Here is a 21,802-nt window from a genome sequence, read left to right on the forward strand (position 1 = left end):
AGTGTTCGTAAGAATCAATCAGATTTCCTCTGAGCATTTCAAAAACCCCACTGGGCCAAAGTCGGATCAGAAGAAATTATTTTAACTACAAAGAAACTATTTCCTACTTGAGCATGCACATATGTAGTTCAGAGTAAATAAAAGAGTTAGCAAGGAAGAATGCTTTTAGGAAACCCAGAGGTCATAAACATGAGAGGAAGGATGGCAGTATTTACCATCTCTTTGTGAACTCTCTTCCTGGCCCTTAAGAGCTACCTAAAGATTAAACTACCTAAACATCAAACCTACCTTCTATCTTGATGACCCAGGATGCCTGATGAAGCAACTGACCTGTGTGCTTATAATGCTTATCCGTGCCTGTCAGGTGCAGAGAACGCAAATGGCAGAGATGCAGAGGCCTGTGGGATTCGATCAGAAATTATTGTCAATGAATCAAGCCCAGTCAAGGCAAGGCTTTCATTGCTGACACAATGGCTTGCTCCATGTTTCATAATTCCTCATAGCAATCCCACCTGACCCCCACACTCTGCCCCTCTTTCCTTCCCTCCCTCCTCTGATGCCCTCTCGCATCTCTGCCTCCCCAAGGCTTGCACAGCTGTTTGTTGCAGCAGCCCTGGCTGCAAGCTTCCCAGGCGAAGGGTGCCTCTGGGGCTGGCCAGGGGGTGCTTCCCAGGCCCCTGTGGGGCAGTGTGAGGAGGCACCTCTCTTTGGGGCAGGGGGTGCACCTCAGAAACTAGGGATGGTAGCTGCGGCTGCCCAGAGGACTCCGAAGGAGAGAGAACACACCACAAGGGAGGGTGTTCGAAAAAGGGTGAGGGGCTGCCAGCTCTGCAGGCAAGGGGTGGCGCAACCCAGGGGTGCCGCAGAAAGAACATAGTTGGTCAAGGCAGCCGTGGACTCAAAAAGGTTGAAAACCTTTGCAGTAAGCGGTCAAGCAGGGGCGTTGGTGGCCCTCTGTTTTGGAGAGGACCCACCTTCTTGGCAGGCAGTTGTCAATAAAGCCACAGGTAAAGGTAAAGAGACCCCTGACCATTAGGTCCAGTCATGGCTGACTCTGGGGTTGCGGCGCTCATCTCGCTTTCCTGGCCGAGGGAGCCGGCGTACAGCTTCCATGTCATGTGGCCAGCAGGACTAAGCCGCTTCTGGCGAACCAGAGCAGCGCACGGAAACACCGTTTACCTTCCCGCCGGAGCGGTACCTATTGATCTACTTGCACTTTGACGTGCTTTCGAACTGCTAGGTTGGCAGGAGCAGGGACCGAACGACGGGAGCTCACCCATCGCGGGGGTTCAAACCGCCGACCTTCTGATCGGCAAGCCCTAGGCTCTGTGGTTTAACCCACAAAAAAATATCCCTGGCGTAGACTTAATTCTTCTGTCTTTTTCTCCCCCTGGGAATGGCCTTCTCTGCTTCTTCTCCTCGCTTGCAGCAACATCCGCCGGACAGCCAGCTGCCGGGCCCAGGAGGAGGTCACCTGCATTGCAATTGCCAAGGAGTAAGCCAGGATCCGGTTGAGCCTGTCTGTGGGGAGGAGGGGAGGGGCCGAGGGGGCTGCTTGGGGTCATCCTCACATTTCAGGAGGGTCCCCCATCCATGTGACCAAAGTGGATGGTCTCACGCCTTGGGGATTCCCTAGGGGGTGCTGGGAGGGAAGGGGGCAACAGGCTGGCACTGGAGGTTTAAATGAGTGCCACGCTTTGCAAAACTGGTATCACGGAATGGAGTTCATCCATTTTGTCGAGTTAAACTAAGTACTTTTAATTGGGATTTTGATAAATGCGCAATTAATTGTTACTGCTTTGAATTCTGCTGTGCTAGTACCTTCCTTAGTGGGCAGTGCAAACTGCTCTTCTTCTGAATCGTGCTTTTTAATAGGGTCGGAGGCACTAGGGATGAGCTTATGGAGCCAAGGGGATGGGGGCTTGAAAGTGTTGGGAGCCTCTGAGCTTATAGCAGTTCTCCAAATGGCGCAGCTCTCAGCTCTTTGCATGGAGGGGTGTTTGAAGCCCAGCTCATTCAGAAAACTGAAGGTCAAAGGTCTCTGGACTCCCAAATCAGTGTTTGTCTTCAGCCCTGACTGCCAGGAAGGAGCTGAGAACCAGCGCCCCCTTTGGCCTTCCGGGTCTGCACCTGAGATCAGGTGGGCCTCCAAGTGGGATCTCAAACTGACATCTCCCCTCTCCTGCCTTTTCCCACAGGGACTTTCAGGAACTGAGCCCCATGTGCAGCCAAGAGACGTAAGTATTTGGCTCCCCTTTAAAGGGGCTTCCAGGTGGAAGGAGTTGCATTCCTGTCCTCCTTCCTCTCTCCGTATCAAGACCACTCCCCACCCAAATCTGGGGTTCCTTGGCCCTGGGGGTGTAGAAGATGCAGGCAACCCGTCTTTGGGGTTCAGCAAGACTTTGCGGGAGGATATTCTAGCCCCCCTTTCTTTCTTTCTTTCTTTCTTTCTTTCTTTCTTTCTTTCTTTCTTTTTCTTTATATGCTGAAAATCATGCTCAAAGTGCGAATCAGGAACACAACCAAACCGTGCAAGAAGCCATTCCTTAATAACACAGCAAAACAACACAATGGCAAATGCAATAGCATACAAAAAAACATGTTTCAATACTAGAAATATACCAAGGTTACATAAGCAACACCCAGCATTCAATAGGCAAAATAATAAGGGGGCTTGAGAGACGGAAAGATGTGGCCCCCAGTCCCTCTCCTCCAGGGGGCTCTTGGTCTTGCCTGCGTGCTCTTCGTTCCCTCCCCCCAAAACATATTTTATTGTTTTCACTTATTTATACAAGAAGCAACAATCAATATTCAGCAATCCCACCCACTCCCAGCAGAAGCACCAAATGTCTGTTGAATTGTGTTTAATCTCCAAATCGATGTGGTTTTCCAACAAAGGCCTCGTTCCACAAGTTGCCATGCGTCCTCGGAGGCCCATCGCCATGTTCCTTCGTTGGTGCTGAATCTAATACAACTGTGTCAGGCGGATGGGACTGTGGCTTTGGCTGTTGAACTATCTCAGGTGGTGGATACTGAGTCCCAGGGCTGTGAGGTCTGCATTTAGGGTCTTCCCTTGCAAGGGGGTGTTTGGGGCCTCTGACCCCTTTCAGGCAGGACCTGGGATGGGGGTTCCTCCTGCCCTGCGGAATTGGTTGGGCTCTGCCTGCGGGGTCCCATCACGGCCCTTCCTCTTCCTTGCTTAAACCAAGGGTTCACCCGAGGCCCCAATCCAGGATCCTGTCATGCCCCTTTGAGCGGTGGTGGTGTCCCAGAGCAACTCATTCATATCCCAATTTCTCCTCCAAGGAGCCTCTCCCCTTCCTCATTTGAGCCCCACAATGATCCTGGGAGGGAGGCTAGGCTGAGAGAGGCAGCGACTGGCCCACGTCACCCCCAGCGAGCTTCAGGGGGATTTGAACCCTGGTTTATCCCACCTTCTGGTCTGGCGCTCTAATCGCTACACCACGCTGCCAAGACAAATGGGCTCAGTCCCTTTGGCGAATGTTGCCAAGTGGTAGAGTTGCCTTCAAGTCTCCGTCTGAGAACTGCTTAAGTGACCCTCAGTCGGTAGAGCACAAGACTCTTAATCTCAGGGGCGTGGGGGGCTGGACTAGATGGCCCCCCGAGGTCCCTCCCCACTCTGCAATCCTATGATTCTGTGACCCGATTTCTGCCCTTTGCCTGTGTACTCAATTCACCCCCTTTGGGACAGAGCGGGCTCTTTGGAGCCCTAGAGGAGGAGGTCTTATTCAACATCTTTATCAACGACTTGGATGATGGACTCAAGGGCATCCTGATCAAATTTGCAGATGACACCAAACTGGGAGGGGTGGCTAACACCCCAGAGGACAGGATCACACTTCAAAACGACCTTGACAGATTAGAAAACTGGGCCAAAACAAACAAGATGAATTTTAACAGGGAGAAATGTAAAGTATTGCACTTGGGCAAAAAAAATGAGAGGCACAAATACAAGATGGGTGACACCTGGCTTGAGAGCAGTACATGTGAAAAGGATCTAGGACTCTTGGTTGACCACAAACTTGACATGAGCCAACAGTGTGACGCGGCAGCTAAAAAAGCCAATGCAATTCTGGGCTGCATCAATAGGAGTATAGCATCTAGATCAAGGGAAGTAATAGTGCCACTGTATTCTGCTCTGGTCAGACCACACCTGGAGTACTGTGTCCAGTTCTGGGCACCACAATTCAAGAAGGACACTGACAAACTGGAACGTGTCCAGAGGAGGGCAACCAAAATGGTCCAAGGCCTGGAAACGATGCCTTATGAGGAACGGCTAAGGGAGCTGGGCATGTTTAGCCTGGAGAAGAGGAGGTTAAGGGGTGATATGATAGCCATGTTCAAATATATAAAAGGATGTCACATAGAGGAGGGAGAAAGGTTGTTTTCTGCTGCTCCGGAGAAGCGGACACGGAGCAATGGATCCAAACTACAAGAAAGAAGATTCCAGCTAAACATTAGGAAGAACTTCCTGACAGTAAGAGCTGTTTGACAGTGGAATTTGCTGCCAAGGAGTGTGGTGGAGTCTCCTCCTTTGGAGGTCTTTAAGCAGAGGCTTGACAACCATATGTCAGGAGTGCTCTGATGGTGTTTCCTGCTTGGCAGGGGGTTGGACTCGATGGCCCTTGTGGTCTCTTCCAACTCTATGATTCTATGACTCCCTGGACCCGGGAAGAGGCTGTGGGAAGAGAGTCGCCAATAGTTAGGAAGGGTGGTTTGGGGGGGGTGGGGGCTTCTTCGGCCCTGGGGGTGTTTGTGGGCGCATGGTTTGGGAAGAGCTGGGAGGGATGGGAAGGGACCTTTCACTTTGCTGATTTCGCCTTTTCTTCCCCCTCCCCGCAGGGAAACGGCGGCGCAGGAGGCTCCCCCCTTCTCTGAGCCCAGACGGTCAGTGCTCAAACTCCTGCGGTTTGGGTGGGGGCATCGGCGCTGATGGGGGCCGCTGTGGTGGTCCAGGGAGCCCAGATGTGGAGAAAGAAAGAAGCCCACATTTTGGACTAGACTGACCCCTTGGACCCCTTCCAACTCTACCTGGCAGCAGCCAGGCCCTTTGCCCTCTGTCCAGGGGGGGAGCGCCAGGGCAGCCTTCCCCCTTCCTGGCCACTTTCCCTCTGTGTTCCTGAGCCCGGACAGGTGCCTCCCCTTGCCTGGCCAGTGGCCAGCCCTCTGGGGTTGCCCGTTTTTGAAAGACCCCCTCCACGGCAAGGTGGGATCCCTCGCTGGAGACCCAGGGAAGCGACAGAGCAGCTGTTTTTCATCCTGACCTCCAGCCAAGCTCGACATCTGCGCACAGACACCTTGAAGCCCTGGAGTGGCGTTGCTGCCAGCCGGTGTCAGCACTGTTGCGCGCGAGGGACCTGGCTCTGTCTGTCTCTGCTGACTTTGGGGCGCCACTGCAGGGCTGGCGGCAGACGTGGGGAGGGGCTTGGCAAGGGGCCAGCGATGGGCCCACAGCAGGGGCACTGGCAACTGCCCTTCCCAGGGTCTGGGCATCAGGGGCATACGCACAGCCTAAAGAAGGCAGCTGTTCCAGCTAGTCATGGTGGCAATGAGAGTGAGGGACCTCCTCATTTCCCACGCAGAAGAGGGGCCTGAATTTTCACCCCCCAGGGAGGGAAAGCCTCCAGCAAGACTTCGTGGCTGCTGGGCACCCAGTCTCTCTCTCTCTCTCTCTGCAGGGGGTCCTTCCTAGAGGGAGCTCAGAACCCCCTCCAGCTCCAGGACCTCCTCCCTGTTTTCTACGAAGATGGGGATCAGCGAGGGAAGCCAGTCATCCTGGGCACTGGGGGCTTTGGCACCGTGGAGCTGGTAAGGCCTGGGGGAGGAATGCGGGTAAAAGAGTATTGGGAAATGATCAAGAATGAATTGGAAGAAAAATGTTTAAAAGTACTTTCCTCCAAAAAACCGAGTCTTTTCTGTTGGGTGTCAAATTCCCAGGTGTCAAGAAAGGTTGTTTATGTGCGCTACTACTGCAGCCCATGTTTTGTTAGCCCCAAAATGGAGAATGAGTGAGGCCCCAGCTAAAGAAGAATGGCAACTTGAACTGATGGAATATGTGCTGATGGAAATTCTATTTATACCCCGCCCTCCCCAGCCAAGACCGGGCTCAGGGCAGCTAACAACCAATAATAAAAATAAGCTGATTGAAATACAACTTAAAAAACAAGATTAAAATACAACATTAAAACATTAAAATGCAGCCTCATCACAGGAGGAGAAAGGGAAAAAGAAAGAGGGGGAGGGAATCAAATTGGCTCCAAGCCAAAGGCCAGGTGGAACAACTCTGTCTTGCAGGCCCTGCGGAAAGAAATCAGATCCCGCAGGGCCCTGGTCTCATGAGGCAGAGCGTTCCACCAGGCCGGGGCCAGTGCTGAAAAGGCCCTGGCTCTGGTTGAATAAGAGAACAAGAAGAACATACATTTAGAGAAGATTGGAAAACGTTTTTGAATGTATAGGAAATAATTGTGTACAGCTGAAAACGTTGGCAGCATTCAGATAAATTCAACAGCGTGAATAAGTTTTGATGGGTGCAATAATGGAGTAGTGAACGGTATAGTTTTTGTAAAATATGCAAGGATTTATGATATGTAAAATGAACCATGGAAGAGAAGAAGGGAAGTCATTGATATCTTAAGGATGTAAAAGTGACTAGTCTAAATTGTAAAACAAAATCATATGCAAAGGGCTGGGGGAGGAATGGGCTCCCTTGGGAGGTGCTGTCCTTCCTTGGAGGGGTTCCAGCAGAGGTTGGGGGGCCATTTGGCCAGCGGTTCTCTAGCTGTGACTCCTGCTTAGTGGACTGGATGACCCTCAGGGTCCTTCCGACTCTACAGATCTTTGGTTCTGCTCTGGACAGATCCTTCCTTTATCCTTCCATCAAATGCCCACCCTGGGCAATGCCACCTCCAATGCCCTGCTGGGTCTGGCTGTGCCACCACCAGGGTGGGGACAAGAGAAAGAGCCTAAGAAGGGCTTGATAAATCCAGCCAGTGACCCATCTGGTCCAGCAGCCTGCTCTCACAGGGGTTGACCAGACGCCTGTCAGCAGGACCTGGGTTCAAGAGCAGCTCTGCCCTCCTGGGATTCAGAAGCGTGTCTGTCTCCTGGCTACCGGCCATCGATAGTCCTCTCTTCCTCTATGAATTTATCCCACGTCCTCCAATGCCATCCATGCTGCTGGCCCTCCCTGCCTCCTGCAGCGGGGAGTTCCATAGTTTGCCATGTGAAGAAGGACTTCCTTTCATCTATCTTGAATCTTCCAACAAGGCTTGAAGAATCCTAGAATTTTTTGCTAATTTATTACGGTCGGAGACCAGCTTATAAAACACACTCGGGAGACTTCCGGGTTGGTGCCTCCGGCAATGGCTGAATTCCCCGTGGGAATTTGGGTCTGTAACGCCACGGCGAAGGCGGAGACCCGTAAAAATCACAGGCGGGAGAAGCCTGTGAACATGGGATTCAGCGGGCACCTTTTGCGCCTCTGCTACTCATGGGGAAACCCGGTTTCGGGGATCCGGAGTGATGTGGGGTGAGTGGCGCGGTGCTTCGAATCATCTGCTTCTTCCACGGAGCGAAGCCGCATAGCTGTTGTCGGAGAGCACTGACTTTTTCCTGTGGACATTTTGACTCTAAAGTAATTACCCGTGAGTAGAGCTGAATTGGGAAGAATTGGATTTTTAAACGTTTAATCTGGCATCGAAACGGGGAGGTTCAATACAGGAAGTCCGTCTCCCCCTTTTGTAGATAAACTGAAGCAAGGAGGCTGCAAGCTAAAGTCTTGGAAAGCCTTTTGTAAAAGACTAAATTTCCATCGGTAAAGAACTAACCCCCCCCCCCTTTGGAGACAGGAGAAGAGGGGGGGAAGTGGTGGACTGAATATGCCTGTAGGAGAGAGTTAAGAGAGTTAAAATACCACCGCTCTGACCCTGGAAACGGGCTGCTAGCAGGATTGATGTTTTTTGGAACGTCCATTGACAGCGTTTAGAACGTTCATTGAGCAGGGGATCAATGGGATCCTAGAACTGTAAAGTTCTAGATGACCCCACGAGGGCAATCTGGTCCAATGCAGGGATCTTCTCCCCATGTGAGGCTTGAGCGCTGAATTTAAGAGTCTCGCGCTCTGCCGACGGAGCCTTCTCGGCCTGCGCTGTGCCAGCGGCCCCCCACTTCTCCCCTCTCTCCCCTCCCTGCCTCCCTCGCAGGTCCGTCGCGTGGAGGAAGGCCAGGAGCTCTTCTTCGCCCTCAAGCGCCTGCGGAAGGACCACGTGGTGCAGAAGCGGCAGCAGGAGCACGTCCTGATGGAGAAGAAGGTCCTCCGGCAGAGCCGCTGCCCCTTCATCGTCAGGTGCTGGCGCCTTCCTCTTCCCACTCCCCGTCTCCAGCGGGGGGCAAGGGGGTCTGGGGCCCGGGGTCCACAGAGGGGGATGCCAGACGATCCCAGCAGCGGCAGCCCAGCCTCCTGTTCTCGCAGTGGCCAAATACCCCTAAGGACCTCGGGATCCCGGTAGACTGTCCCTGGAGCTGGAGGTTCCACAGGATCAGGCCCAAGGAGCTCCTCCCATCAAATGACGTCAAGGAGATGAATAACTGTACAACTTTTAGGAGGCAGCCCTGTCTAGGGAAGCTTTTACTGTTGGGTCTTTTATTGTGTTTTATATCTGCCGGTTCCTGGGGCAGCACTGGAATCTTCACAGCTGACTCCTCAACCCTTTATTACTGTGCTTTGCTTTCTTCAAGTTGGGCTTTGTTTAAAACTTGCCATTTAGGTTTTCAAACCTTTTTTGTAAATTCAGTATTTGTACTTTTGAGTCTTCAGTCCTTTATTACTGCGTTTGCTTCACCTCGGCCGAGCCAGGATTATAATACTTCAGAATTTTGGGGGGGTTCTACCCTTTTTTTACGGGACGCGGGTGGCGCTGTGGGTAAAAGCCTCAGCGCCTAGGGCTTGCCGATCGAAAGGTCGGCGGTTCGAATCCCCGCGGCGGGGTGCGCTCCCGCTGCTCGGTCCCAGCGCCTGCCAACCTAGCAGTTTGAAAGCACCCCCGGGTGCAAGTAGATAAATGGGTACCGCTTACCAGCGGGAAGGTAAACGGCGTTCCGTGTGCTGCGCTGGCTCGCCAGATGCAGCTTTGTCACGCTGGCCACGTGACCCGGAAGTGTCTCCGGACAGCGCTGGCCCCCGGCCTATAGATGTGAGATGGGCGCACAAACCCCAGAGTCTGTCAAGACTGGCCCGTTCGGGCAGGGGTACCTTTACCTTTACCTTTACCCTTTTTTTGAATTTTGTTCATTTAAAGTTTATGATTTTTCTCTTTCCTTCTGAGGAAACTGAATAGTTCAGTGAAACGAGGTTTGTAGCCGGCATCCCGTTAAGGCTTTGTTCAATTCTAATTTTTCCTTAAGCTTTTTGATTTTTCTTATTATTTAGTTTATTTCCACAAGATAATATTTCTAGTCGATTACTTCTCGTTTCAGGGATTTTCACAGTATTTCATTTGTTTTGTGCAATTTCTCAGACCCGTGACTGTCTTTTTTCTATCGGTCTCTCTCCTGCAGGCTTTTTGCCACCTTCCGGGACAGTCGCCACGTCTACCTGCTGCTGGAGTTTTGCCAGGGGGGCGAGTTGTGGGCCAAGCTGCGCGAGGCGTAAGTGGGGGTAGAGGGAGGGGTGGGGATGTGGGGCAGGCTATGCCAACAGGCGGGTGGGGGCCATAGCTGTCAAGCGTCCCTTATTTGGCGGGACAGTCCCTTACCCCAGCGCCGTGCCCCGCTGCTGTCCCTTATTGATGATGCCCCTTAAATTTCCCGGGTTTCAAAGGAAGGAAGCAGCTCCTCTCCCTCCCTCCCTGCCGGCCAGGAAAGTGGGAGGCTCCAACTGGGTTGCTTGGCTGCGTTGCTCACCCAATAAGGAGTCTGAGAACCACTGGGGGGTGGAGCTTGCATGCCTTGTGCCAATCAAATCGGCCGCCTTGCCTGGGGACTCGCCTTTGCTCAGCGCTTCCCAGCGGAGAGGTGACGGTGGTTTCCCTTGCTGCATCCCATTTGCTGGGTTGCTGCGCTGTGGGAACCACCGTTTGAGGCTTCGTCTGGCTGCTGGCTGGGCTTTCTGCCTTTGGCTCGGAGGGGCTCAGAAGTTGAACATACCTGTGCCCCTTGGAAAATCCCTTATTTTGGCTGCTGGTCCCTTATTTTTGAGGCTGCTGGTCCCTTATTTTCAAATCTGTAAGTTGACAGCTATGGTGGGGGGGGGCTGAGAACTGGAAAGGAGGCTGCTTGGGACAAATCATAGAATGGATGCATAGAAGGGCAAAGGGGACCCTGGGCAGTAGCTCCACCTCCTGGCCACTAGAAGCCCCGCCCCCAGGGGAGAAGGCCCCGCCCCCAAGCCCAAGCTGTCCCCATTGGCAGGGGGGGGCATTACAGTCCTGGCATTAACAGTCCTGGATTTAACCCTGGGAGTTTCTTGCAGGGGTTTGGGGAGGAGAGCAAAGCATCCTTGCAGGGAGTCCTGGTGGCCCCAATAATGGCGCTAACAGTTATTAACCTCTCCTGATTATGGGAATGTTCAGGGTGGCAGGAGAGGATATATTCTGTGTGAATATCCTTCCTAATTTGCGCTAGCAAGTTCCTTTCCTCAGCAGAGTTTACATTCCCCTTTTTACATGCACAGCAGATAGCTGGTTGCAGGCTCGTGTGAGCCTCTCACTAGTATACAGTCTGTCTCAGATTGAGTTGTACGTTCCTGGTAAGCTCTCTTGAACCCTCTTAAAAGAACAAAGACGCCACAATCTTATTCATAAGCCATAAAAAGATAGTTTACTCACGATCAGGCAGAGCACAGTGTGATCCCTGAAGGCAGCCTTTAGGCTTAAAGTTACAAACGTATAAAAATAGATTTACCCCATAAGGGAGATTACCTGAGGGACTGTTTGGCTGGCAGCCAGCAGTTCATCTGACGAAAAGAAGATGGAAAAGAAGGAAAAGAGGGAGAGTGCTGCATGACTCGTCCTTTTGTTACCTGGACAGGTGAGGTCATGCCCACCTTCTATCACATGCAAAAGGAAGGATGCTCCAGCCGGGAGGAACAGGAAGTTTTGACTGGCTGGACCAAACATTCCCTTGCATGTCTTCTCTAGCATTATACAGAATGTTGTACTTGACTGCTCCCAGTGGATCACATCCCACACTGATCATGCCTGATCCTAAGAACCGACCTTTCACCATTGGAGACCCTTTGCATTTCAGGGGGTTGGCATAGATGACCTTTGGGTACCTCCCATCTCTACAATTCTACGAGACTCTGAGTCCCTCCAGTTCAGTATCTGCAGCAGCTTCACTCAGAGAGCCTTTCCCAGCCCTGCCTGCAGCTGCAGGAGACTGAGCCGCAGGCAGACCTTCTGCATGCTAAAGCAGCTGTCCTGTCGCTGGCCTATTCATCGAAAGGCAAAGCAGGTTTCTAGTCCTCCTTGTTTTGAATTAAAGGGTTGGTTTAAGCAGGAACAAGAAAGCTGCTTTACTCCGAGTCCACCAAGCTCAATATTGCCTACACGGACTGGCAGCAATGGCCTTCCTGGGACCCCAGCCCTGCCCAGGGCCTCTGGGGACGGAGCCTGAGGCCATCTGCATGCCAAGCAGCTGTCCTGCCTCTGAGCGTGGCTCTGCCTCCTCTCGCCCCTCCAGCCGCTGCTTCTCGGAGCCGGTGGCCGTCTTCTGCTCCGCCTGTGTGGTCGAAGCGCTGGACTACCTGCATGCCCAGGGGGTCGTGTATCGCGACCTGAAGCCAGAGAACTTGATGCTGGACGCCAAGGGCTACGTCAAGCTGGTAACAGAGGGGGGCAGGGGGGTGGCACAGAGGGGTTTCTGGACAGGTGGGCACCTCAGAACAAGCCCCCCTGACCTCTGAGGGTGGGGGGATGGGCCATTGGCGATGGCAAAGGGGAGCACACTCTGCATGTGCTCAGAGGTGCTTTTCGCCAGGCAAACGTTCCATGTGAAAAAATGAAGCTCTGCAGGAAGAAAATGCCCTCTAGATCAGTGACTCCCAAACTTTTTCGGGCCCCCACCCACTTGTGCCCCCTGCATTAGTTGAGATTCCTGTATTGCAAGGGGCTAGCTAGATGAACCTTGGGGGTCCCTTTCAACTCTGTTTCAGAATAGTGGGTTTGCATGACCCATTAAGGAAAATAAGAGCACAGTGAAATTCAAAACAGTAATCATGAATCCCACCTTTATTCAAAAATCCAGTTAAAATCATTTAGTTTAACTGATTATCTTGATCCAGCGATACCAGCTTTTCCAATGCCTGATAGTCATTTACACCTGCCGCAGCCCCCTGCCCCCTTTTTGGTCCCCACAGGTAACGCCACCACCCTCCACGGGGCAGAGCGCCCACTTGGGAAGGGCGGCATTGATGCCAGCAGGGAGAAAGGGCAGAGACAGAGAGGCTCAACTCGCTTGGCAATGGAAGGGTGGAGGCATTAGTCACAGTTAATGGTCGCTGTGCTGTGTCCTCCTTACCTGTGGGAAGTGATGAGGTCAAATGTGGCAACTCCATCCATGTATGCAAGGCTGACCTCACAGCTTACCATTTTCTCACCTGCACCTGTGCGTGGGCACACCTGTTGGTTGAGGATAAACCCTTCCTGTGTCTGGCCGAGTGGGCAGCTTCAGCTCCAATAAATTTGGTTTTGACATTACCCAGTAACAGTGCATCCCTCTGCACATTTATTTGGAAATAAGTCCAACCGTCTTCAAGTAAGAGGTCTGGGCGGTGTCGGTGTGTGTGTGTCAGCATAACTCTCTCTCTCTGCATTATTGGGGCCCCATTGGGGCCCCTCGTCGGCCACTGAGAGAAAGGATCATTGGCACGATCCATTAGGACAACTACTGCAAGAGCAGAACCTCCATACGCAGGTGCAGTCTACTTCTGAATGCCAGACAGTGGGGGACACAACGGGAGAGTGCTTGCGGGTTTCCGCTTGGGGCATCTGGTCAGCAACTGTGAGAACAGGATGCTGGACTCCTGGGCCTGATCCAGCCGCTTTCTTCTTCTCTGCAGGTGGACTTTGGCTTTGCCAAGGCGCTGAGGCGGGGGGAGAAGACCTACTCCTTCTGCGGGACCCCCGAATATCTGGCTCCCGAGATCCTCCGCCACGAGGGGCACGACTTTGCCGTGGACTTTTGGACCCTGGGCGTCCTCATCTTTGAGATGCTTGTCGGGCGGTGAGACATGGACCCCCCCATATGCACAAGATTATGGGGGGGGGCCTTGTGCTGTGTTCTCCTCACTTCCAGCAGCAGTTGTGGGGCGGGGCGGTGGGGAGAAAACACAGGAAGGACAAAGCAATGGGTGCACCCTAAAGTTTGGGGGTGCCAGAGCTGCCAGCTGAGCCCAGCAGGGGAAGGGGCTACAGTGCTGCAAAGGGGGGGGGCACCCCAGATTGCCTCCAGGAAGGCCACAGCGCCCTCTCGCTCAGCTCCTTCTAGTTGGTGCAGAGGGATCTCTTGTGGTTTGGGGGAGGGATGGGAGCCGGTTGCAAGGAAGGGGAAACCTTGGGGGTCAGGGAGTGGCTTTGGGGGCCACAGAGGTGCTCAGCACCACCTCCTGGCTTTTTGGTGCATCAACATATTCAGGGCTGACCCCCCCCCCCATGGGGCAGGCTGAGGCAGCCACTGCAGGTGGGGAACCCCAAGAGGCAGCAACCCCAAGGGCAGCCCCACTGCGATAACGGCTCCTGGCGAGATACCACAGAAGTCTTGCTCGATCTTGTGCGCTCCACAGGATCTTGCCAAAACCTCACAAGATCTCCTTGAAATCTTGTGAGATCTCGCTAGAACCCACCCGCTTCAGTTTTGACCAGGGGTCAGCAAACATTTTCAGCAGGGGGCTGGTCCACCATTCCTCAGACCTTGTGGGGGGCTGGACTATCTTTTTTGGGGGGGAAATAATGAACGAGTTCCTATGGCCCACAAATAACCCAGAGATGCATTTTAAATAAAAGGACACATTCTACGTATGTAAAAACACGCTGATTCCTGGACTGTCTGTGGGCTGGATTTAGAAGGTGATTGGGCTGGATCCGGCCCCCAGGGCCTTAGTTTACCTACGCGTGGTTTTGACCAAAGCAGTGAAATGGGGGGCGGGGGGCAACCCTGTACATACACAGACAGGTAACCTAGATAGGAAGAAACGTGAAAACGGGGATTTGGAGAATCTCCTTCTGAGAGCTGTGTTAACAATGAGCTGAGAAAGTTTGCAAAGGGCAAACTCTTGGCCTTGAGCTGGAGAGAGAGGAGTCACCCTGATCTTCTCTCAGAACCAGGCAGCCAGCTCTGGCCAGGCAGGCTTCCTTCTCTGGGAAGGTGACTAAATTTCTCTGCCTGTGTGAAGCGTAGAGAAGGTGAGAGAATGCCTGCCTCACTGTGACCCGTAGACCCCTGGGCAGGGTGGAGAAAGGGGAGGAGGTGGGGGTGGTCCACCCTGGGTGTCACCACTGAGGGGGGTGACAGAATGCAGGGTGGAACTCACCGCAGCGCAGGCCACGCGTCTCTCCTGGGAGAGACGCAGTGGTTGTGGTGCTTGCAGGCTCCGCACTCCCCAAACGGGAGTTGGGCAGCTGAGTGGAAGGGGGCAGGCAGACTCCTTGGAGGCCCCACGGGGCGTCCTGCACCGGCTTGCTCCGCCGCTGCCCCTGAACTCTGCTTTTAGGGGTTCCCAGAGGCTGCTGCCCAAGTAAAAGCCCCCTTGGACGTTGCAACGGTGTCGTTGATAGAATAAAATTCACGCCGGCTTCCCCTGTCTCCCCCACCCCAAGGCCCCCCTTCCACAGCGCCGAGCCTCAGAAGATCTACAGCAAGATCATGGACGGCATATTCTCCTTCCCGGTGTTTGTGAGCGAGTCTGCCTGCTCCCTCGTGGCCAAGCTGTGCAGGTGTGTCTCCCCACCAGCTTCAGGGGGGGGCCTCCCCTCTTATCGCACGGAAAGTGCATGTGTCATGCGCAAAGGAATGAAGCTGAACCTCCTCTTCTTCTCTCCCCCCCCCCCCGGTCTTTATGGCAGGCGCAGGCCAGGGCAGCGCCTGGGCAATACCAGCAGCGGCATCCGTGGCATCCGTAAGCACAGGTGAGTCCACAGGGCAGAAGCTGCAGTGCCTGTCTCCGCCAGCAGGAGGCGCAGGAGAGGCCGAGGGTTTCTCTTCCCGCCTTTGGCCTTCCTGCACCTGGCGCCTTCCAGCTGTTTTGAACTACAACTCCCATCAGCCCCAGCCAGCACCAGGGCGAGGGGCGGGGACTTAGGAAGCTGTGATTATTGATATGGCACATTTGTTTTTTTTTAATGATATTTATTAAATTTTACAGACAATATAAAGTTACAAAATTAAAAATAGGAAATAGAAAAAGAATAACAATAATAAGAGAAAAAGAAATACAAAAATACAAAAACAAAATACATAAAAAGTAAAAAAAGTAAAAAATAGAGAAAAATCCATATTTTCATGTCTTATATTTCATTTACTTGTTTTCTGACCTCCTCACACACCCCCTTTTTTGTATTCCAGTTCACATAGTTAATTCAGCAAATCCTTACCCTCTATCATTTATCTTCACTTAATATCTTAACCTATTATAACTATATATTTCCAATCATTGTCCATCCATATTTACATATTCTTGTTAATCTTTTTATCAATACCGCTTATTTTCATTCCAACATCCCTTTAACATTCATTAATTTTACAGTATTGATATGGCACATTTGGAAGCCATAGGATGACTCAAAACTGACTGTTTTTGAAATAAAAATTGGGTGAAAAATATGGTTCAAAAGCTTTACTAACAGAACTCGCAGCAAAACAAACTTAAATTGATAACGTTACATCCGGATAGTTGCATAATATCGTGTGCTGATCCTAGCAATCAGATAGAACATCTTAGAAATATGAATTGTCTTCCTCCAGAGCTGAAATCAAAGCTCCGCCTCGCCAGACCCAGTCTGCATTAGCCAGAGGCTGTGTCCCTAAACAGAGAGGATCCTTAGCTGCTTTCAGAACCAAGACCAACACACCCAAAAGGGAGACTTGTAACTGAATGCTGTCATGTGACCTAAGTTAAACACCTCCTGAGAGCTAGCAGAGATGCGCTCTCACCTAAACTCTTGAGAGGTTTAGCTCAGCTCCATGGAACTTTCCATACCATGCTATTCTTTTAGCAGTACAGTGCTACCTTGGTTCTCAAACTTAATCCATTCCGGGAGTCTGTTCGACTCCCGAAACCGTTCGAAAACCAAGGCGTGGCTTACGATTGGCTGCAGGAACTTCATGCACTCAATCGGAAGCCGCAGAAGCCACATCGGACGTTTGGCTTCTGAAAAACGTTTGCAAACCGGAACACTCACTTCCGGGTTTGCGGCGTTTGGGAGCCGATTTGTTCGGGAGCCAAGCCGTTCGACTACCACAGTACCACCATACACATACAGAGTTCATAGAATCATAGAATCATAGAGTTGGAAGAGACCCCAAGGGCCATCAAGTCCAACCCCCTGCCAAGCAGGAAACACCATCAGAGCACCCCTGACATATGGTTGTCAAGCCTCTGCTTAAAGACCTCCAAAGGAGGAGACTCCACCACACTCCTTGGCACCAAATTCCACTGTCAAACAGCTCTTACTGTCAGGAAGTTCTTCCTAATGTTTAGGTGGAATCTTCTTTCTTGTAGTTTGGATCCATTGCTCCGTGTCCGCTTCTCCGGAGCAGCAGAAAACAACCTTTCTCCCTCCTCTATGTGACATCCTTTTATACATTTGAACATGGCTATCATATCACCCCTTAACCTCCTCTTCTCCAGGCTAAACATGCCCAGCTCCCTTAGCCGTTCCTCATAAGGCATCGTTTCCAGGCCTTTGACCATTTTGGTTGCCCTCCTCTGGACACGTTCCAGTTTGTCAGTGTCCTTCTTGAACTGTGGTGCCCAGAACTGGACACAGTACTCCAGGTGAGGTCTGACCAGAGCAGAATACAGTGGCACTATTACTTCCCTTGATCTAGATCAGTGTTTCCCAACCAGTGTTCTGCGGCACACTAGTGTGCCGCGAGATGTTGCCTGGTGTGCCGCGAGATGTTGCCTGGAGGGAGGCGGGCAAGTCCAAAAAAGGTTGGGAAACACTGACTTAAGTTTCTCTTTCAAAAAGGAAACGTGGGTTAAAGCGGCGGCGACGCCCCCCACTCACTTTCCTGCTCTGGCTTCCCTAACAGTTTTCCGAGTTGCGTCACTGGATCCAGCCCCCTTTTCCACAGGTGACACGGGGCTGGAGGCAGGGAAAGAGGGCTTTACGTCGCGCACAAAGGCAGCCTCCTAGAAGCGCTCTGGGCCGGCGCCGTTTCGCCGAAGGCGCCGGAGCACCCCCACCCTCAGCTCCTTCAGAAAGGAAGCCCCGCCCCTCGGCTCCCTACGCCGCCAGGCAGCTCAGCTGACTGACGAGGACGTTCTGCGGCGGCGGCCGCCGCACAACCACCGCATTTGCTGGCAGCGTCTGCAGCGCAATAAGTAACAGCGCCTGGTGCTGCCAACTCTTTCTCTCTCTCTCCCGCCCCCCCGCCCCCAAGCTCTCGCGCGCCCCGCGTCAACATCGCCGCGCGCAGCTTCCCGAGCTCGAGGCCAGCCGCTGCACGCATGCGCCGGCTCGTCATCGGCTCCGGTTGTTGCCTTTCTCCGCCAAGGTCGGTGGACCCCGAGCCTAGGCTTCCTTCCCGCACCCCGCTTTCCGAAGACCGCACACCAGTTGGGCCAGTACATATTCCCCTCCCGTGACTGGAGCGGAATAGCCCTTTCTCTTCTTCCCCAACCCTTGTCGTTGGAAGAGTCCCTCAGTCCCTCGCTTTGCTGCCTCCTCCCCCCCCACCCTCAAAGCTTGGAGGTTCCCCGGCAAGGGGGAGGGGGAAAAATTGAAACTTACACTTTCGTGCGTCCCTCCCGGCGTGACGCTGCGCGCTGACGTCACGGGGCTGTAATGGTGGTGTGCCTCGAGATTTTTTTTCATCAAACAAGTGTGCCTTTGCCCAAAAAAGGTTGGGAAACACTGATCTAGATGCTATACTCCTATTGATGCAGCCCAGAATTGCATTGGCTTTTTTAGCTGCCGCGTCACACTGTTGGCTCATGTCAAGTTTGTGGTCAACCAAGACTCCTAGATCCTTTTCACATGTACTGCTCTCAAGCCAGGTGTCCCCCATCCAACCTAGCAGTGTCTTTATTCCTTCTCGACGGGTCAGCCCATTCTCCATAGTCAAAACTAAAGTCCCAAAGATATTTCAGAGCGCCACTCTCCCCCTGACCCAAATCCAGATCCCAAAGGCCAGAGCATCCCTGCATAGGAGGATCTATCCAACTTTCCTTCTCCAATCCAAGCAGGGCTCCATCCCACCAAATCTGGCTTTCTCTAGATTTGATCATAAAGGGCAACGGCTTATGATCATCAAATTGCTTCTGTGAGGCCGGGGCTCTCTCCACTTGAATTACTTGAGGTTCAGCAACAACTTTCTCCTTTGTCTTCTCCACAGCTTGCCATGTCAAAACAGATTCCTGGGTCAATTCCTGAGTAATTTCTGTATAGATATTCCCTTTTTGTCCCAACTCAGTCATTTTTTGTCCCAAAATTGTCAATTTTATTAATCCACACATCCGTCTTCTCATGAAGCTGTTCCAATAAAGCACTTGTCTTGCAAAATGCAATCACTAAGGCTTCTTCTGTCAACATTCTTGTCCAAGGTCAGACTCTGATTCTCACGCTCTTTAATCTCTGCAGCTGGAAAATTCCCCAGCTCCACTCCTGCAACAGTTTCAAAAGCTCCCTCTAGGGGAAACAATTTCTATTTGTATCCATCAAACGCAGATCCAGTGACAGAATTAGTTATTTTCAGTTACTTTTTTTGCTCCTTTTAAGTGCAAAAGGAAACAATGGAAACAATATATTTCTCTTATTTAACTATCTGTCAACATACATTTTATTCACAGTCAATGAACTTTCCCAAAACGTCAATATTACTGGCAGCCCATTCCCAGGTTTGAAATGGTGGTGATTTAACTTTCTTCACTCTCTCTCCTGCAGGCTTAAATGATCTAGAATTTCCCCCCTCTTCTCCTGCTTCCAAGGGAAGTTTAGTAATTTTAGCCGATGGAGATTTAATCCTTTACAAAACACTTTCCAGACTTTAGCTTACAACGTCTTTGCTTTGATCTATTTACAAAAGAGGAAGGCGGACTTCCTGTTTGAAACCTTCCCGTTTCGTTGCCAAATTAAGATGTTTAGAGATCCAATTTTCCATTCTACTCACGGGTAGTTGTTTAAAGTCCAATTGTCCACAGGAAAAAGTCAGCGCTCTCCGGCAACAGCAATGCGGCTTCACTCCGTGAAAAAAGCAGTCGATTCGAAGCACCGCACCACTCACCCCACGTCGCTCCGGATCCCCAAAACCGGGTTTCCCCGCGAGTAGGGGAGATGCGAAAGGTGCCAGCCGAATCCCATGTCCACAGGCTTCTCCCACCTGTGGTTTTTAATGGGTCTCCGCCTCGCCGTGGCGGTCCAGACCCTAGTTTCCACGGAGCGGATTCCTCCCGATCAGAGGAAATCTGCCGTTGCCGGAGGCGCTAACCCGGAAGTCCCAGTTTTGACTATGTGTTGGGTGATGAAGGATTTTCATTGCTCTGTCCTGAATCTTCCAACCCGCTGACCCTTGCCTTGCCTTCCCTCCGCAGGTGGTTCAGCTCCCTCTCCTGGAAAAAGCTGGCGCTGCGTCAGATCGAGGCCCCCACCACCGTTCTGCTCAAGCAGGTATTGGCTGGGAGCGAGGGGCTCGTTTGGGGCAGCAAGGACTCCCCTCCAGCTGCCGTCCACCCTCACGACTGCCTACTTTCCCCTCCTCCTCCAGGGCTCCCCCTACGTCAACTTCAAGCGCTTCTCGGTCTCCCGGCAGCAGCAGCCCGAAGAGGAGTTTTCTGGCTGGGACGAAGACTTCTAAGCTCCTGGAACCGCAGAGGGGGGAGGGCAGGAAGACCCTTCCTCTGACCCCACAGACTGGAGCCGCAGCTGAGAGGGAGCCCCCGCAGCCTCTCTCTCCCCTCGAAATGCTTTTCAGCAGGGGCCCCCCAGCCCGGATGTCCTCAGCCCCCTGCCCCCAGTGCTTGGCCAAGGCTCTCGTGTGTCCCTTCCTCTTCCCCCACAACTGCCTTGTCTGGGAGCTGATGGCTGCAGTGGGCAGAGTCACTGTGAAAGGGGGAAACCTCCAATCTGCCTTGTCTCGTCCTGCTCAATGTGGAAAATAAAATTAGTTCAGGGAACAGTCTGGCCCCTGCCTCCTCCTCTGCGATTTGGGCATGCAGGGGGGGGGCTGCGGCTGGTCCGTATTCTGTCTCCCCCAGCTCACCAGGTGCAACGACATTTGGAATACACTGTGTGCCATTCTGGTCACCTCACCTCAGACAGGAGCATAGCTGTCAAGTGTCCCTTATTTGGCGGGACATTCCCGCCACTGTCCCTTATTGATGAGGCTTCGTTTGGCTGCTGGCTGGGCTTTCTGCCTTTGGCTCGGAGGGGCTCAGAAGTTGAACATACCTGTGCCCGGAAAATCCCTTATTTCGGCTGCTGATCCCTTATTTTCGAGGCTGCTGGTCCCTTATTTTCAAATTTGTAAGTTGACAGCTATGAACAGGAGATTGTAGATTTGGAAAAGGTTCAAAGTGACTGAGGGGACAGAGCAAAAGCTGCAGCGTTTGGGACATTTCGGTTTAGAGAAAAGGCCAGGAAGAGGCGACTTGATATAAAATTAGGCCTGGCTTGGAGAAAGTAGCTACAGAAATGTTTTTTCTTCCACTCTCATAATGCTGGAACTTGGATATTGAGTGAAGCTGAAGGCGGGGAGATTCAGGAGAGATATAAGGAAGCCCTTCATCACACAGCACAGAGTTAAACTGGGGAACTCCCTGCCACAGGAGGCAGTGATGGCCACCAAGCTGGATAGTTTTAAAAGAGAATGAGACCAATTCAAGGCCCTCCCCAGTCAGAGTCAGCAAGAGAGAGATCCTGTGTTTGAATCCTGCTTGCTGGTTTCCCACAAAGGGCATCTGACTGGCACTGTGAGAAGAGGGAGCCAGACTAGATGAGCCACTGGCCTGATCCAGCTAAAGGCTCTTCTTATGTTCTTGCATTCTCCGCCTAAGGCAGGATCGAGGGGCCTTCCAGATGTTGCTGGATTCTACCTCCCAGCAGTCTCTGCAGCCAGCAGACCAGTGATTAGGGCTGATGGGAATTGGAGCCCAGCAATACCACAGGGGCACCAGCAGGCCCCTCCCCCAGGCGTGTCTCTCCCCACCACCCCAGATTTACAGAAACTGTCCCTTTTTCTGGTTTGATCCCAGATTGTCCCATTTTTCCTTTGTTGTTGTTGTTGAGTCGTTTAGTCGTGTCCGCCTCTTCGTGACCCCCTGGACCAGAGCAGGCCAGGCACTCCTGTCTTCCACTGCCTCCCGCAGTTGGGTCAAACTCATGCTGGTAGCTTTGAGAACACTGTCCCACCATCTCGTCCTCCGTCGTCCCCTTCTCCTTGTGCCCTCCATCTTTCCCAACATCAGGGTATTTTCCAGGGAGTCTTCTCTTCTCATGAGGTGGCCAAAGTCTTGGAGCCTCAGCTTCAGGATCTGTCCTTCCAGTGAGCACTCAGGGCTGATTTCCTTCAGAATGGAGAGGTGTGATCTTCTTGCAGTCCATGGGACTCTCAAGAGTCTCCTCCA

At 52.4% G+C, this 21,802-nt stretch overlaps 2 protein-coding genes across 3 annotated transcripts in view; one reads left to right on the forward strand and one right to left on the reverse strand.

Annotated features, from left to right (window-relative positions):
• The window catches only part of LOC309529408 (cGMP-dependent protein kinase 1-like), a 36,925-nt gene extending 16,572 nt beyond the window's left edge, over window positions 1-20,353 (forward strand). For both annotated transcript variants that reach the window (XM_082217526.1, XM_082217525.1), the window contains exons 10-21: window positions 1,430-1,495; window positions 2,199-2,237; window positions 4,864-4,908; window positions 5,700-5,829; window positions 8,223-8,365; window positions 9,577-9,666; window positions 11,701-11,842; window positions 13,079-13,242; window positions 14,835-14,951; window positions 15,081-15,143; window positions 19,772-19,847; window positions 19,945-20,353. In XM_082217526.1, the coding sequence (XP_082073652.1) occupies window positions 1,430-1,495; window positions 2,199-2,237; window positions 4,864-4,908; window positions 5,700-5,829; window positions 8,223-8,365; window positions 9,577-9,666; window positions 11,701-11,842; window positions 13,079-13,242; window positions 14,835-14,951; window positions 15,081-15,143; window positions 19,772-19,847; window positions 19,945-20,034 (1,165 nt within the window). In that variant the 3' untranslated portion in view covers window positions 20,035-20,353. The remainder of the gene's footprint in view (window positions 1-1,429; window positions 1,496-2,198; window positions 2,238-4,863; window positions 4,909-5,699; window positions 5,830-8,222; window positions 8,366-9,576; window positions 9,667-11,700; window positions 11,843-13,078; window positions 13,243-14,834; window positions 14,952-15,080; window positions 15,144-19,771; window positions 19,848-19,944) is intronic.
• The window catches only part of ABHD1 (abhydrolase domain containing 1), a 128,826-nt gene that overhangs the window by 61,339 nt on the left and 45,685 nt on the right, over window positions 1-21,802 (reverse strand). The gene's annotated exons all lie outside the window — the stretch shown is intronic.

The sequence above is a fragment of the Podarcis vaucheri genome, assembly GCF_965113315.1.
Source record: "Podarcis vaucheri genome assembly, chromosome: 3".
In the NCBI taxonomy this organism is placed as follows: Eukaryota; Metazoa; Chordata; class Lepidosauria; order Squamata; family Lacertidae; genus Podarcis; species Podarcis vaucheri.